The following is a 17,114-nucleotide window of genomic DNA, read 5'->3' as shown; positions in this document are numbered from 1 at the left end:
ACTTCTTTTGGCTTTTTTGACACTGATCAGCAGAAAAAGATTCTATGAAGGGATTTAAAATAAAACCAATTGATTTCATAAATATCCTCCCCTTTAATATGACAAATAAATATATATAAATCAAGTCAGAGTTTCAATTGATTGTATAAAAACAACTCTGGAAGATCCAACTTATGGTGAGTCAATGTAGTGACAGAACTTGCATCATTAAAACAAAACAAAAAAACACTTCAGCGGAAAAGTAATTGAAAAGCACAAGTCTGGGGATGGCTACAAGAAGACTTCAAGATGTCATTGAATATCCCTTGGAGTAGTATAGTTAAATCAATAATTAAGTAATGGAAAGCATGGCACTGCTGTAAATCTACCTAGAGCTGGCTGTCCTCAAAAACCAAGTGACTGTAGGAAGGTCACAAGAGCCAGCTGAAAGAGATGGTTCTGTGGTCCGAAGAGTTTAAAATGAAGCTTTTTGGCCATCAAACAAAATGCATGTTAGCCAAACACAACATCTAACAGTTCACTATATACTTGATGTAGCTGCCTGATCAAAATGAGTGCTTTCCCTTTAAAGGTGCAGTGTAGTATTTATGAAGATCTATTGACAGAAATGCAACATAATGTACATAACTATGTTTTCAGTGGTGTATAAAGACCTTACATAATGAACCGTTATGGTTTTATTACCTTAGAATGAGCCATTTCTATCTACACCGCGGGTCCCCTTACAGTGAAGCCTGCGCCGGCATGTTTCTACAGTAGCCCTAAACGGACAAACTGTTCTACAGAGGGCTAGCTACTCTCTGCTGTCTCAGACGACGACTTCTTTGTCCTGTGTCGGCCACCGTAGCTTCTCTATGTGCTTCGAAAGGGAGGGGTAAACGGTGGATGGTTTCAACTCACAACCTCACCACTAGATACCGCTAAATTTTACACAGTGCACCTTTAAATGCTGGGACGTCACAAATCAACATGACTTCCTGTTCTGTCTCCTCCTCTTCCCTTTTGCATTGTAACTGCATGGGAGAGGTAGGTTTCTTTTGACGTCTGATAATCTTATTTAATATGTATTGTAATTATTGCTTTTATGTCTATATTTTCACTCCAATTCATGCGTATAATGTTATTTTACTACTGTGCAATTATTTTTGTCATTTTACCTTTTTTGAGTTGCATTTTTGTCTTCTGCTAAATATGTGGAATTGGGAGCACATGGAGATGTGTACATATTTATTTTATAGAGAACAAGGGCAATTCACTCAAAGAGGCTGCTTATTTGTGTTTTATATCAGGTATGTTTTCTCTGTTGGAATTATTATTTTTTTTTGCTTAATGTTATTTCTTTACTCAATTTATGTTTAATGCTCCTTTTTGGCCTTTTTGTATTGTAACCTTGTGGAAGAGAAAAGGATGATTCACTCTTAAAGAGGTTGCTTGTTTATTTTTTTATATCAAAGAATAAAAGATCCAGCGAAAATGCAGCCTCGTGTCTGAATGTCTAACAACTCCATAACACAGAATAAAGTGTTTATAACTGGTGTTGCTGGCCGCACATCACATCACGCTTGGCGTCACGAGCCACCGGCTACATACACATCTTCTGTGAAGCATGGTGAAGGCAGTCTCATGCTTTTGGGATGCTTTTTATGTTGTTTTGGGCCTTTTGACCCAGAGATCTTTTTTTTTTTACCCCCCAAAAAAAATCTAGTTAATGTTATCGCATTGGACTAAAACCTACTGACTTTGCTCACACGGGGTATAACAACCGTTTTTTGACATTTTTGTCTGTTTTGGAGATTTTTTACCTTACACTTGTGGTGTTTTCCGGTCAAAAATGAGCAAACTGCTTATAAATCTCTCATTATGCTATGCTATTACAGAATATTGGATTCAATCTTTTTTTCAACTGGTTTTCTTTCAATTAGCACAGGTTTTGTATCTCTTTTTGAAACTGCCTGATCGTAGGCCTCATTGAACTGAGCTTTGCACCTCAGTTTTTGAATGTACAAAAAAAAAAAAAGTTAACTCGCTTATTCACCTCAAAAAAAAAAAAAAAAACTGAGGTGCAGAAGTTCAGATCAGTAATGCCTACGATCAGTCAGTTTCAAAAAGAGATACAAAACCTGTGCTAATTGAAAGAAAAGTTTAAAAAAATAATGAATCCAATATTTGGCATAATATAGCATAATGAGAGATTTACGAGCAATTTTTACTGGCTGGAACTGCAATTTAGGTAAAGGATTTTCAGCACAGCACAAGGGCATTTTATGGATCGACTTGAAAGGAGCAGTTTTGCAGAAAGAAGCATGCAGTTTGCAGTTTTGGAAAAAAGAATGGAGAAACATTGCAGTTGTCAGTGAAAACTATCCACATAAACTCAAGACTGAAATGGCTGTCATCTAATTAATGCTGTCTTGATAGAGGTTAATACTTAAGCAAATAATTTATTTGTATACTATTGTATTATATTGTTTACTAACTGTAAATTTTCACTTTGACATGAAAGAATATTTCTTTGTTGAACAATGACAACAAAAAAAAGTTAAACATGAAATGTATAGGGAGTGTTGTCTTGTGATGACCATGACTCTTAATCTCACAAAAATTGTCAAGCAATATGTGGGTCAAATCATCCCCCACTGAGGTTTTTCTAAAAACTGGCTCCTTTCTCAAGTATGTTCTATTTAAAAAGTCACCCACTGCAAAGCCCACAGCTGCACTATAAATGAGGAATTCTGAAAGTCATTTCTCCTCCAAATTCCAAAACACTGGCAGAAATGACAGTCTACAGCCAATTTTTAGAGACCTACATAATCAAGGTGCCTAAATAATTCATAGTAAAACTAATCCCAATTTTCACCAGAGCAGCACAAAAAGTCAATGACTATTTGACAGTTGAGCAAGAGAAAGACATAAAAGTGCATAAGAGAAACCCCAAGCACAAGGCATTTAAATTTGACAAGACAGACATATACCGACCAAAAGCATAATTGGATCTCCTTTGTGCTTTTAGAAAGAGGGAAGGGGTTCCCACTGGATGGTCTGTGTCCACTATTATTTGTCCATCTACTGCCCTCAAGTGGTAGTACTTTAAAATAAAAAATATGTGCGCTGAAAAACATAAAACAATGAGATCATATGCTATAAAATGGACCCTTTTTAATACACTGTCACAGGTGTTTCCATTTACCAAGCAAGATAAATAAATATACAGATACCAGGCAGGTGACAACATACAAGTGTATGGGACATACTGTAAAACCCTTATAAGACAATTTGAACATTGCTCATATTGTTAGTTGCCATCATCAGATTGAATCTAGGGTCCAAACTCATGGAATCTTAGTCCAAGAATCTTGTGGTCTATTCTCCAACATATACTCCATTATGTCGGTTCCTTCCCATATTACAGAGCCATAATGAAGCGTCTGACTTGTTTCAGGTACTCAGGCTTCAGGAAGTCCTGGAGTTCATCCTTTTTTACCCAGGCAAATGATTTCTTCTCCAGGGGTAAGTGCTTATGTCTGGACAGCACAGCTTTGAAGAAGAACACCTTGGCTCCAACACTGCCCTCTTTCTGAATGTCCTTTGGGTATTTGTATTTGTAAAATCCACAGGGTGCATTACCAAGGAAAGTAGCCTTCAGATCAGCACCTACAGAAGTCAAATTAAACACACAAGACTAATAATTTAACCTGCAGCACATTCAACTTATCATATCACTGTCTGACTGAATGTCTCTGATATTATAATGGTGCATAATGCCTACTATGATTTTGGAAATGAGTAAAAAAAAAAACTATATTTTTTGTATGACTTTGTCAAACTCTTTTCAAAAGTACAAAGCATACTGAGCTTTTCTTTAACCAGTGATTAAGCGGTTAAAACTGTAATCATTAGATGACAGCCTATTCAAATGTTTGATCCACAGTGAAAACAGACCTAACTGAAGCTGTCTAAATGGATATTACCACAAAAATCTTACCTGGAAGACTTGCAAGGGCACGTTCGGCTGTCTGTCGAAGTGTCTCTCCCATCTGCCACTGTATCTGAGGCAGGAGCCAAAGCTTTTGACTGCCAACATCCTTCTTCACCAGCAAGATGAGACTGTCTGCTAAACAACGCTCTGAAGAACTCACGTCTTTTTGCTCAGCACCTGTGGAGTGATTCATTGAGAGATCAGTTGTGTGGAATTAATAAAAAGTGATTTATCCGTGCACATATAAATACACAAAATAACCATGGCTTCCCTTCCCTCTTGCAGCGACATCTCTTCTCTAATGATGTGTTTACTGGTATGAAGGCAGAGCAATCCAATCACTTCCTCATGGACAAAATCAAGTCCCACCCTACATTTCTTCTTGTTCAAGAAGCCGTTTCACCCAGATATACGTCATAATAGGGAAGAAAAGATGGATGCGTCCAAAATCGCATATTCAAAATAAGTACCTACTTGAGAATAAGTAATTACTTCCCGACTGCTAAAAAAGCATTTTCTGTATACACTGAACAAAATTATAAATGCAACACTTTTGTTTTTGCCTCCATTTTTCATGAGCAGGGTATTCCAGAAAGCAGGTTGTGACATACCCGGGTATGTTTAAGAGTAAGCAAGCGGAGAACCTCAACTTTCGGTTCCAAAAACTGAGGTAACTTTCAGGGTATGTAAGTAGCCATAGCAGCTCACTCTATGAACATAACCTGCTCCAGAGCAAGTTATGTTCCAGGGTTAGTTTGCTTAAGAGGTATTTAGATGTGTTTTATATAATTAATATAGTATATAATATAAATAATAAAACTAATTAATATAGTAATATTAATATACCATAATTTGTTTCAGTTATATAATATACATTATATATTATAAAGAATTAGAATAAAAAAAGTTTAAAATGTTAATTCAATTCAAATATATTTATTTATTTTATCATCATCTCACACATGTATCTGCATTCAATTAATTAGCATCACATAAACAATATAATCTTCATTCTCAGTGAATAAAGATTACTAATTAAACGAAGACATTGAAAAAATGATTGCATAGGTGGCGATGTGCACTAAGTAGGTTATGTAACTCGCCATTAAACAAAAGAGGAGGAAGTAGAATGGCGCACTTTCTCTTTGTGTCTGTTTCCATGGTGAATCATTTATTCATTGCTCTGTTGAGAATTGTCTTGTGTGTTCACGGTTAACATACTCTGAGTTGTCTGAACTAACTCCCAAACTCCTTTTTGGAACCAGCATACCTCGAGTAAGCAAGGTTTGGGTTAATCAACCGAGAGTTCAAGGTATATGTGACGGTATGTTAACCTTGCTTTCTGGAATACCCTCCTGAACTCAAAGATCTAAGACTTTTTCTATGTACACAAAAGGCCTATTTCTCTCAAATATTGTTCCCAAATCTGTCTAAATTGGTGTTAGTGAGCACTTCTCATATGCCGAGATAATCCATCCACCTCACAGGTGTGGCGTATCAAGATGCTGATTAGACAGCATGATTATTGCACAGGTGTGCCATAGGCTGGCCACAATAAAAGGCCACTCTAAAATGTGCAGTTTTATCACACAGCACAATGCCACAGATGTTTTGAGGGAGCGTGGAATTGGCATGATGACTGCAGGAATGTCCACCAGAGCTGTTGCCCGTGAATTCAATGTACATTTCTCTACCATAAGCCGTCTCAAAAGGCGTTTCGGAGAATTTGGCAGTGCATCCAACCGGCCTCATAACCGCAGACCACGCGTAACCACACCAGCCCAGGACCTCCACATCCAGCATCTTTACCTCCAAGATCGTCTGAGACCAGCCACCCGGACAGCTGCTGCAACAATCGGTTTGCATAACCAAAGGATTTCTGCACAAACTGTCAGAAACCGTCTCAGGGAAGCTCACCTGCATGCTCATTGTCCTCATCAGGTTCTCGACCTGACTGCAGTTAAGACTGGGTTAACTCATATTCGATGGCGTTTGGGTTCACTTCACGGACGAATCCCGGTTTTCACTGTATAGGGCAGATGGCAGACAGCGTGTATGGCGTTGTGTGGGTGAGCGGTTTGCTCATGTCAACGTTGTGGATCGAGTCTCCCATGGTGTCGTGTCGGTGGGGTTATGGTATGGGCAGACGCATGTTATGGACAACGAACACAGGTGCATTTTATTGATGGCATTTTGAATGCACAGAAACACAGTGATGAGATCCTGAGGCCCATTGTTGTGCCATTCATCCACGACCATCACCTCGTTTTACAGCATGATAATGCACTGCCCCATGTTGCAAGGATCTGTACACAATTCCTGGAAGCTGAAAACATCCCAGTTCTTGCATGGCCAGCATACTCAACGAAAATGTCACCCATTGAGCATGTTTGGGATGCTCTAGATCGGCGTATACGACAGCGTGTTCCAGTTCCTGCCAATATCCAGCAACTTCGCACAGCCATTGAAGAGGAGTGAACCAACATTCCACAACCTGATCAACTCCATGCGAAGGAGATGTTTTGCACACTGCGAGGCAAATGGTGGTCACGCCAGATACTGACTGGTTTTCGGACCCCCCTAACAATACAGTAAAACTGCACATTTTAGAGTGGCCTTTTATTGTGGCCAGCCTGAGGAACACTTGTCAAATCATACTGGCTGCGTCCGAAACCTGGAAAACACTGCCTTCGGAGGACACATTTCAAGGCAGGAAGGCACCAAGGCACATCCGAATCAAATGTTAGCTTCACTTCCTGTCTCCAGAGATACCTTTATCTGATCGATTTTTGAAGGCAGCATATTTGTATCCTTTGCTGCCTTCGATATCTCACAATCCTGTGCGTTCCAATCTGTGACAATTGAGCTTGGGAAAAAAAGATGGTGTCCGAAAGTTGCGTTTGCTGGTCAGTTTGTGTGTAAATGTACATTTTTTTACCAACATTTTCTACTTCTGATGTCATATCTAGCGAGAAATTACTAATGTAGTAGTTAAATATTTGTTTAGTTCTCACCAAAGCTCTCTCTATTTTGCTGTAGATCATTAAACGGTTACACTACCTAAGAAGCCTGTCCGAAATTAGTTTTGTGAGGTGCCTTCATGCACAAGAGCTGCCTTACAAGCCATTGTCTGATAAAGCAGCGAGGCAACGAGTCAGCTGCCTAGGTTTTCGGACGCAGCCACTGTCTAATCAGCATCTTTGATATGCCACACCTGTGAGGGGGATGGATTATATCGGCAAAGGAGAAGTGCTCACTAACACAGATTTGTGAACAATATTTGAGAGAAATAGGCCTTGTGTGTACATAGAAAAAGATCTTTGAGTTCTGCTTATGAAAAATGGTGTTGCGTTTATAATTTTGTTAAAACAATCCAACGCTCTCCATTGACTTTGCATTGCGTGAGGCTGCATCCTTGTCATTTCGGACTTATAACAAAAAACAGAACAATGTCTAAAAGCTGATATGTGACAAAGTGTACAGCAAACAAGCTAAAAAAACACAGAAATAAGTTTTTATAACCTGTCGACCCAAGCAGATCTCGACCCAAAAAAACGAGAGTCTAAGGAGACAAAAGTGGATAAAGGCAGTAAAACGTGACGCTTCAGCAGGAAGAATGGGTAAATTTTGGGATGCTGACACTCAGTATGCCTATGTGTGCAGTAAACATTTTGTGGGCGTGGTCTTCAGATTATGACATCATTATGTCTATCATACACACACTTCAGAATCTCGCCTGAAGAAGTAGGTCATCCGGGTACTTGTCGCCTACTCTTTTATGCGCACTGTGAATTCGGACATACTTTTGTCACATACTGGTTTACGCCTGCTACATAGTAAGGGAAGTATGCAATTTCGTATGCAGCCTATCAGACCTTCCGATGCTGACTGACGTTTGCTGATTGCTCACCTTGTGACCTCAGAGCTGGTTGAAATTCCTTTAGTTTCTGTTCCCAAATATCCTCCAGATCTTGGGCTGTAACGATTTCTTTGTCTCTATAATCCTCCTCCTCGTCTGAATCGTAATCTTCTTCTTGTTTCCGACTCATCCGTGCAGCATCGTCCAGGAGTTTCACCTCATGGTCCGCAAGCAGACTTCTCTCTAACTCCATCTGAAACATTTAACAATCCTATTAGATGTGTTTGACAGGTGGCTCGTGGCACACATATTTATGGATGCGCAGCATCATAAGATATATGCATGCATACTAAAATACATAGACACACAACCTCAAAATATGCTACATACATAGCATACTAAATTTAGGGGAATGAAGAGAAATTATACATAAATAGTACTACAATATTTACATTGTACCACACCATTGTACAAACATGGAATGAGCATGGTGTATTTATAATAATAACAAAACAACAACAACAACAAGTTAATGTGCATAGTGATTATTTCTTACCTGACGCATAAGCTCCATGAACTCCTCCTCTATGGGACTCCTGTCCTGAGAGACCACAGGCAGCCTCTGCACACACACAGCTCCATGCAGCGCCCACGGAGATGCAACACCCGCAGTTTTGACATTTTGCGCAGACCACTGTCGACTAGTGTACGTAACATTTCGCGCCCCTCTGTTTGATGTAGTTGTAGTTATTATCCTCCAGAATGGTCGATAAACTCTAGTGAAGGGCGCCGCCATGTTGACCACACGTGTTCCCGGAGTGCTTTGCGGAGTTTGCGAAACAGACGCCACTATTTCAAAAACAGGGGGAATAGATTTTGATGAACAAACGTTTGGCGGTATTTACAAAAGGGAAAATAAAAATAATGTAGTTCAGGTGTGAATTATTATGATACTTAACGGAATACAAAATACTTTACTACGTTTAAAATCGCATTTGATACATTGGCGTCAGAAATATAAGAAAAACACCCCTCTGAAAAATAGTATCATTTAGACGTTCCCATTACACACACACTACGCGACCCTCAATGTCCGCAAAGCAACCTAAAGTCATGCATGTGTGTGTTCGTGAATAAACGGCATAATTTAAAACACACATTATGTATTTTAGGTTATACAGCCTCATTCGAGGTTCGTGCCAGCAGCTTTTTGAGGGCTTAAATTCACCTGGAAGGTTAATGTAAGTGGCTTATGTGGTTGTAAAAGCAGCAGCACATCTGATTAAAGTGTCGTTTATTTGTGCAGTTGACAAATATTCTCTATATTTCGGATATGGTACCGTGGTAAAAAAAAATTAAACGACACAATGAACATGCTATATGATAATGCATTTTTGGTAATACCATGGTTTCTTGAGCATGTACTATGCTAGCACTGTTTTTGTTGTTGTTTGTTTTGTTTTTTGACATCTAACATGATTAGTGGTATTGTTTGAAACTTGTACTTCCTAGCACCATGTTCACTATCAGTGAAAAGCTTGGACACATCTACTTATTTTTTTATTACTACTATTTTCCACATTTTACAATATAGTTTTGATGACATAATCACCTTTTGTCTGGGTTCCAAACCTCCAGATCTACACACTCGACATATTTTGTTACTAAATGATCTAATTGGTTGTTTTCTCCTACAGTGGTGGAAGTGTGGGGCTTCAGCGTTCGTTCTCATGCAGCGCCATCCGACTACAAGAGCCTGATGCCCAACCAGTGGAAACCAAGAGCCCATCAGCACCAGTCAAACGATTGAAAGAGTATGACACAGAAACACTGACAGTCATGTCAGCACACCTGCTTTCAAATATAGCTTTAACCCTGGGGCTTACAAACCTTTTTTGACAGATCCTATGAAGTAAATGAATGCATAAATGAATAAACCCCTGAGATTTCTCATTCCAAACATTTGAATGATTCATAGTGTAACATGGTTTGCACAGACATATTAAGAATCTATATTCAAATATTCTTTACAATTTGTTAAAAATGTTGTAAGCATATTGCGTAGTTGTGTTTGGAGTCAATTTTTTTATTTGTGGTATAATTTTGTCAGATAAATACCTTAACCAAGTTTAGTGTTTTGTTTGTTAATGTATTAACTAACATGAACTGACAATACATACATTTGTTACAGTATTTGTTCATCTTAATTAATGTTAGTTAATAAAAAATGCAGCCGTTCATTGTTTGTTCATGTTAGTTCACAGTACATTAACAAATGTTAACAACATTTGATTTTAAATTTCTATTAGTAAATGTTGAAATGAACATTAACTAAGATTAATAAATGTGGTAGAAGTATTGTTAATTCTTAGTTCGTGTTAACTAATGAAACCTTATTGTAAAGTGTTATCTTTTTGACCACTGTGATGGATGGATGGTAAAATATTTTATTGTTAGTTTATTGCTCTTCCCCATTTAGCCTCTTCCCTCCATTTCCGGGTCAGGAAAGCTCCCTGTCATGGGACAGCAAGAAGTTTGAAGAGTTACCAATCGCACACATAAAAGCCACATATAACAAGTAAGTTGTCTGACAAAATAGGACAAATGGAAATAGAATTATTTTGGTTGGTGTGCATGCAGCTATAGCATAAACTCATATCGGCTCTTAATTATGCTTGTTGATTTATCCATCTAGTAGTGTGTGGGTCAAAATGTTTTTTGTTACATATCATGTCCTACATCATGCAATTCAGATTCGATGCACATGTGAAAGGAAATTACAGGATTTACTGTGCTCATCTCTGTGCTACAGATGTTCATAATTACAGTATGAATTATAATTATATCTAATATTGCATTTGTTTACCTGACTCACACACACAAGCTTAATAACTGATGCTTCCCTGAGTGCTGCTCACAATCTTTGATTTGTCCTCCATTTCTCCAAAATACTAGGATTTTATAGTCAGCATTTCATAAAAACTGCAGGCTGACAACATATAGCTGACTCTCTTCTGTCTTTAATTTCTTGCTCTAGCACACATATCCAAGTCACAGATAGCGCTGGCCAGTACATGGTCCGAACCTCGTGTGGATCAGAGGGCTTCAAGAATGTGAAGAAATCCACTCCTATTGCAGCACAGACTGCTGGGATTTCAGCCGCTGCGGTAAGATGAACAAAATTATTGTTTCAGAAGGATTAACAAATACATTTCATTTGTATTGTGCATCTTTTTGTCACAATACAAGTCTGTAATTTGGATGTTGTCCACTTGATGGCAGCACATTTCTTTGTAGTAATTTACCACGCCCTGCTTAGTTATTAAAGTACCCACAGGATTTTCTTTAGGTTGTGTTGGTTTGGTTGTGCTGCTTGATTTTGAATATTTATTTTAAAGTCATGCTGCAAATGTAATGTTACTTTAGAAACGGGGCCAGTCAAAAACATAATTAGAAGATAAAGGACTTATAAATGAGTTTTTGTTGTTGTTGTTGTTGTTAAATATGAAAGTCTTGTGTGTGTTTATGTATCCTCAATTTTTTTTTTTTGGTTCTTGCTCGAGAATATCAGCAGTATATTTATTGACCGTTGCAGTGATTTTTATACTGATAATCAGGCTGGCCTAGAGAAATTGAAAAATTTTAAATAACATTTCAAATCTTCCGTTTCATGTTTATACTTCTCTTCGGTTACTTCCACGCAATTTGTTTGTAATTTCATCAGCCTGTGCTATGAAGAATCTAATGACAACCCTGAGTCACAGCAGGCTGTATAATCAGTATATGACTTCACACTGATAACCATTAATTTGCTGTATGGACACAAGCATTATGATCTAAATTAGTAGTTTCGGACTGACCTCAGATTCTAGGCTCCTGCAGTTTTGTGTTTCCTCAGTGATTGATTAGTTTTTATTATGCTAAATGTTCTAAATGTATGTATGTTTGTCTTGAGCAGAAGGCGAGGGCGAAAGGGGTCACCTACGTCCGTGTGCTGGTGAAAGGACTCGGTCCAGGGCGTTTGGTGAGTAGCTTACTAAGGCCTTACTTAACGCCTATAAAGATTTACAGCAAAAAAAAAAGATCCTTATTAATCCATTGTGGATTAAACTAAATTGTTGTTGAGAACTGCCATGGAATATTACTTGCTGTAATATTAGTAAGTTACTGTGATATTTGCCATTGATTGCAATAAGACTTTCATATGACAATTTGCCTGTAACGGTGTGAAAACCAAAGTAAACCTTTGCACATTTGAATGCAAATAGGCCATCTTGAATCTGTTTAGCTGTCTGCATCATAATTTACCTCCACTCTCAAATGAGACAAAAACTATGTCGCTAGGTTTTCTAATAAACTTAATTTGTTGTGAAAGGTAAAAGAATGCAAAAGTATAATCATTCAAATATTTGTAATTCAAGGGTTCAAGATTCTCTATATTGTTATTCACCACTTATTCATGTCCACAAAAAAGAAATGTAGAAAATAGCAGCTGATGAAAACAAACGTATAATTAATAATTGATACAAAAAAATTTAGTAATGTCAACATTTTACATTTTCTAAAGAAAATTGATCATGCTTGTATATTGCGTATGTTGTGGGTGGTGCCAGGGCATTGCTGTGTAGTTTTTGCTTTCTGGATAAGACAAAGTCATTAGATTTAGATTTAGTCCTTAGAAAGTGCCCCTCCTTTAATACAGTGCATCTGGAAAGTATTCACAGCGCTTCAATTTTTCCACATTTTGTTATGTTACAGCCTTATTCCACAATGGATTTAAATTAATAATTTTTTCCTCAATTCTAAAAAGCTGTGTGCTTAGGGTTGTTGTCCTGTTGGAAGATGAACCTTCGCCCCAGTCTGAGGTCCAGAACGCTCTGGAGCAGGTTTTCATCAATTAATTTCGTCTCTGTACATTGCTGCATTCATCTTTCCCTCGATTCTGACTAGTCTCCCAGTTCCTGCTGCTGAAAAACATCCCCACAGCATGATGCTGCCACCATCATGCTTCACTGTAGGGATGGTATTGGCCAGGTGATGAGCAGTGCCTGGTTTCCTCCAGACATGACGCTTGCCATTCAGGCCAAAGAGTTAAATCTTTGTTTCATCAGACCAGAGAATTTTGTTTCCTTCACGTGCCTTTTGGCAATCTCCAGACTGGCTGTCATGTGCCGCCTGGCCACTCTCCCATACAGGCCTGATTGGTGGAGGGCTTTAGAGATGGTTGTTCTCCTCTCTCCACAGAGAAATGCTAGAGTTCTTGGTCACCTCCCTGACTAAGGCCCTTCTCCCCTGATCACTCAGTTTGGCCGGGTGGCCAGCTCTTGGAAGAGTCCTGGTGGTTCCAAACTTCTTCCATTTATGGATGATGGAGGCCACTGTGCTCATTGGGAATACGCTGTGAATACTTTCCGGATGCACTGTACTCTACCATTCATAAGTTTATGTTTTTAGAGAAGTCTCTTATGCTCACCAAGGCTGCATTTATTTGATCAAAAAATACAGTAAAATGTTACTACAATTTAAAATTGTTTTAGTATATTTTTAAAATGTATTTTTTCCTGTGAGGGCAAAGCTTAATTTTCAGCATCATTACTCCAGTCTTTAGTGTCACATGATCCTTCATAAATCATTCTAATATGCCGATTTGCTGCTTAATATTTTTTGTGGAAACCATAACCAAGATATAAAAAAAGAACAGCATTCGAATAGAAATATTTTCTAATATTATAAATATCTTTACTGCCACTTTGAATCTGAATAAAAGTATTAATTTATTTCAAAAATAACCTTAAACTTTTGAACAATTGTGTGTGTGTGAGTTTTTTTCCATCCAGTTAATCATCCTCGAAGTGAAATTGTAATGGCTCACCTCTTCTCAACAAAAAAAAGTTAAATTTGTTTTTTTATCCATTTTATTGGTGTTTGTTTGTTCAGATCCTTAACCCCAAGGATGACACCACTAATAAAAGAATAAACAAGAAAAAACTAAAGACTAGTACAGTGGAAGTGATGTTAAACACTGCTGCACAGAGTGCAAATGGGCATTCAGAGGTGCTGTTCACAGCCTGAGGTGCATAGATGTGCAAATGAGTAAAAACTCAGGGGTTCAGGGGTGCAGACTAAATACTTCAAAATTGTAGTAAAAGAAAATAGTCTTATTACTACCATTATTTCTGCACCCTTTGTTCTACAGACATGAATGATACCTTACATCGCGAAGCTTGTTGAGGAAAGGTGTGCTTTTACTTTTTAAACTCACTATTTTGCTGGTAGCCAAAATATAAAAAACTGACAAAAATCTTTTGAGGGGCTTGATCCATATCCAGAACTAAGATTTAGTGGAGGACTTTTTTGAATTGTGAACCACCCAGCTGCACAGGGACACATAAAAGCATCGTAGTGGCAACTTTTACACAGGCAGTCACATTTTCTGAAAGACAACCTATTATAATCCTTTTACAAAGTTGTGTTTTTGGAGTCTATTAGAATAAGTTTTAATTCTGGAATGTTAAAAAACACATCTTTCTCATATTTTACATTGTTGCAGTGGCAGCACCTCTCTGCCTAGTCTGTCAGTAACGCTCTGTTTAGTTCCTGTCTATATGAATCCCCTCCTTCCGAAAAGCAAAACGTGCTCTGATTGGTCGGCTGGATCAGTGCGTTGTGATTGGTTAACCATTTTGAGCATGTTTCGGAAATGTCATGCCCCTTACCATAACTATACATTAGATTCAGAGTGGGAAAAAACAGTGTCTCTTGGACATGGCCACAACACACCTTTATTTTGCGTATGCCTTGGGCGGGAATTATTTAAATGAGGAATGACATTCCCGGATGAAAACTCAAGACTACAATCAAGGCGTTTCAGGGAGGTCAGAAACAGTGCTTACTTGATATACAGAATAACTCCCTTTGGAGTGACTTTGTGCTTTGAAACTTTGCAGACCTTTTTCATGCTCAAACAGCACTAAAGAAATTTGAGGGAAAAAATGCATAATAAGTCCTCTTTAAAAAAAAAGTCTAGTTGACTGTATGATTTTATACCACCTATTTCATCTTGTTTCTTTTCATGATCCTTTCAGTAGAATGGCAGCAATGATTATTAATTATTCTCTGTATGTGCCCATATGGAAAGACAACATTATGCATGCTGACTATTCAATCAATACTCTGAAACTGACCGATGAGTTCTGTGAGCTCAGTGGCGGTCTGCATGCTCTTACTCAAAGCCGGGTGGGAGGACATTTAGGCTGGGTGAGAATCTAATGAGCCCCTCCAGAGCAGCCGGCAACAGGGGGTGTTTAAGACTTGCATTACTCTTACCTACCCTTGGTTTATTCGCAGTCAGAAGCTTCCACACTAAGTTGCATTTAAGCAGATGGTGGTTGGGCATAAATAAATCAATGCAAAGCCACCAACTGCAGTGCCAACTTATTTGAATCAAATTACTGAAAAGGCAAGCCGAGGTAAATACTTGTGCTTGTTTTAGCAAAAATAGATTTGGATAGTTGGATAGAAGAACGATAGGAATCAGGAATGCACCGATGTTGAAGTTCTCTGAAGTATTGTTTTTTTTCTTGTTGTGTCTGGTAAATAGCTGATTATACTATTGTCTAATTAAATTCAAATTAAAACCCTGAAAGCTAAAATCAATCATTTCAAATGCTACAATTGAATTTAGGCATCACAACATTATAATGTGCAGTTTGAAAAATCAATATTCGTTTTTAGATTTGCTAAAGATTACATTAAACAGTTTGTAACATCCTCTAATATCAGATATGGCGCCGATATATAATGCATCCCTAATAGAAATATTACTAAATCACACAAATGAAGTTCAAGAAGGACTTATTGAATCACTTTGTCTAGGGCTGCACAATATATCGAAATTATCGAAATATCGCAAATGTACATATCACAATATGCATATCGCAAGGGCACGCAGTATCTGAATTACTTTAATAGACTACTTCAACATTATGAAAATTGTACGTTTTAGGTCGACGCATATAGCAGAGAATAGACTGGGCAGTGGGCACACAACTGTTACTTATGTGACTTGTTCGACGTTAAAAAGAGTTATTAAACGCAATAACTTGCGAAAAACAACTCCTTGCAGTCTCGCGCTGTCTGCAGTCACACACACCGAAACATGCGCACAAGCCGTTCTTGTTTTCGTGTATTGTTACACACTCGAACTGTCAAATACACACACAGTTATATCATAATGGCTATCTTGATGAGTATTCACGTAAACACAGTCGGCCATACTTTAGGTGAACAATATCAGTTGGGGAAAGAAACTGAATGCGTGTCAATAGGATCCGTTCATTAGGTCTTAAAGTGACAGCCTGCTAATACAGTAAATCTGCCGCTATCTGTCAAACAACAAAAGAACAAGAGAAAATCACTTTATTATGTATCCATGTATATTTAATTCATGTGAAGGCTACTGTTTTTAGTTCTAGTTTTTAATAACAAAGATAAATTAAAATAACAAAAATAATCGTCCACCCCAGTTCAGGTGTCTTTGTTTACCCGGATGTTCTTTATGTTAAGTTTCAGGATGATATAACTATATATTACCAAGTCAAGCAAAGAGTTTTTGGTATTTAAATATTGGCATTACATTCTTTGTTTGTTTACATTGATGTTAAAATTATATTGTCAGATTTGTGACATTTATTTTTGCTAAAACTGCTGGTCACTTTCAGAAGTTGTAGCGATGCTTTCTTTTCCCAGAAAGAATGTGAAACACATAAATGGTATCATTCTCAGTTGAGAAAATATAATTTAAATAGATTTTACACACTTAAAGCAATATCGTATCGCATATCCAATATCGCATTATTTAACAAGGATATCGCATTTTTCTTCAATGTCACACAGCCCTAATTTTTTCATTGGACTCTCTTCTAGAAAGAGTGTATTTCTGTGAACTGTAGCTAACTTGGCCTGCATTCATTTTGTTCCCCCATGTGTAGTCTGCCATTAAAGGGTTAACCATGGGAGGACTAGAGGTTGTGTCCATCACCGACAACACCCCAGTGCCACACAATGGCTGTCGCCCTCGCAAAGCAAGAAGGATGTGAAGAGGAAGAAACCCCTTGAACCCCGGTCTTGTTTGTCTTTCCCTCTGCAATATCATTGACCATCCAGTCTGCAATTGAATGCGGAATTATTCGGTTCAACGCTGTTTAAGAGTAAAGCTGCAGTGCTGTTAATGTTATTTACCTTTTTGATAAAAATTAAAGTGTGAAGATGATGCTCAAC

At 37.9% G+C, this 17,114-nt stretch overlaps 2 protein-coding genes across 2 annotated transcripts; one reads left to right on the top strand and one right to left on the bottom strand.

Annotated features, from left to right (window-relative positions):
- Nucleotides 1-1,420: 1,420 nt before the first annotated feature.
- mrpl46 (mitochondrial ribosomal protein L46) lies at nt 1,421-8,649 on the bottom strand. Its single transcript, XM_079840588.1, has 4 exons — nt 8,392-8,649; nt 7,887-8,088; nt 3,983-4,153; nt 1,421-3,651 (listed from the first exon to the last, which is right to left on the bottom strand). Exons 1-4 carry the CDS (start codon nt 8,629-8,631, stop codon nt 3,404-3,406), a joined length of 861 nt encoding a protein of 286 aa, XP_079696714.1. The 5' UTR covers nt 8,632-8,649; the 3' UTR covers nt 1,421-3,403.
- A 260-nt stretch (nt 8,650-8,909) lies between these two features.
- Nucleotides 8,910-17,113, top strand: mrps11 (mitochondrial ribosomal protein S11). The gene is made up of 6 exons (XM_079841559.1): nt 8,910-9,076; nt 9,533-9,649; nt 10,315-10,413; nt 10,873-11,002; nt 11,794-11,859; nt 16,826-17,113. The coding sequence occupies exons 1-6, from the start codon at nt 8,997-8,999 to the stop codon at nt 16,931-16,933; spliced, it is 600 nt and encodes a 199-aa protein (XP_079697685.1). The 5' UTR covers nt 8,910-8,996; the 3' UTR covers nt 16,934-17,113.
- The last annotated feature ends 1 nt before the right edge of the window (nt 17,114 follows it).

This window comes from Gobio gobio (assembly GCF_949357685.1).
Source record: "Gobio gobio genome assembly, chromosome: 2".
NCBI classification, from domain to species: domain Eukaryota; kingdom Metazoa; phylum Chordata; class Actinopteri; order Cypriniformes; family Gobionidae; genus Gobio; species Gobio gobio.
The sequence above is the reverse complement of the archived record's forward strand: the minus strand, read 5'-3'. Positions and strand labels throughout refer to the sequence as shown.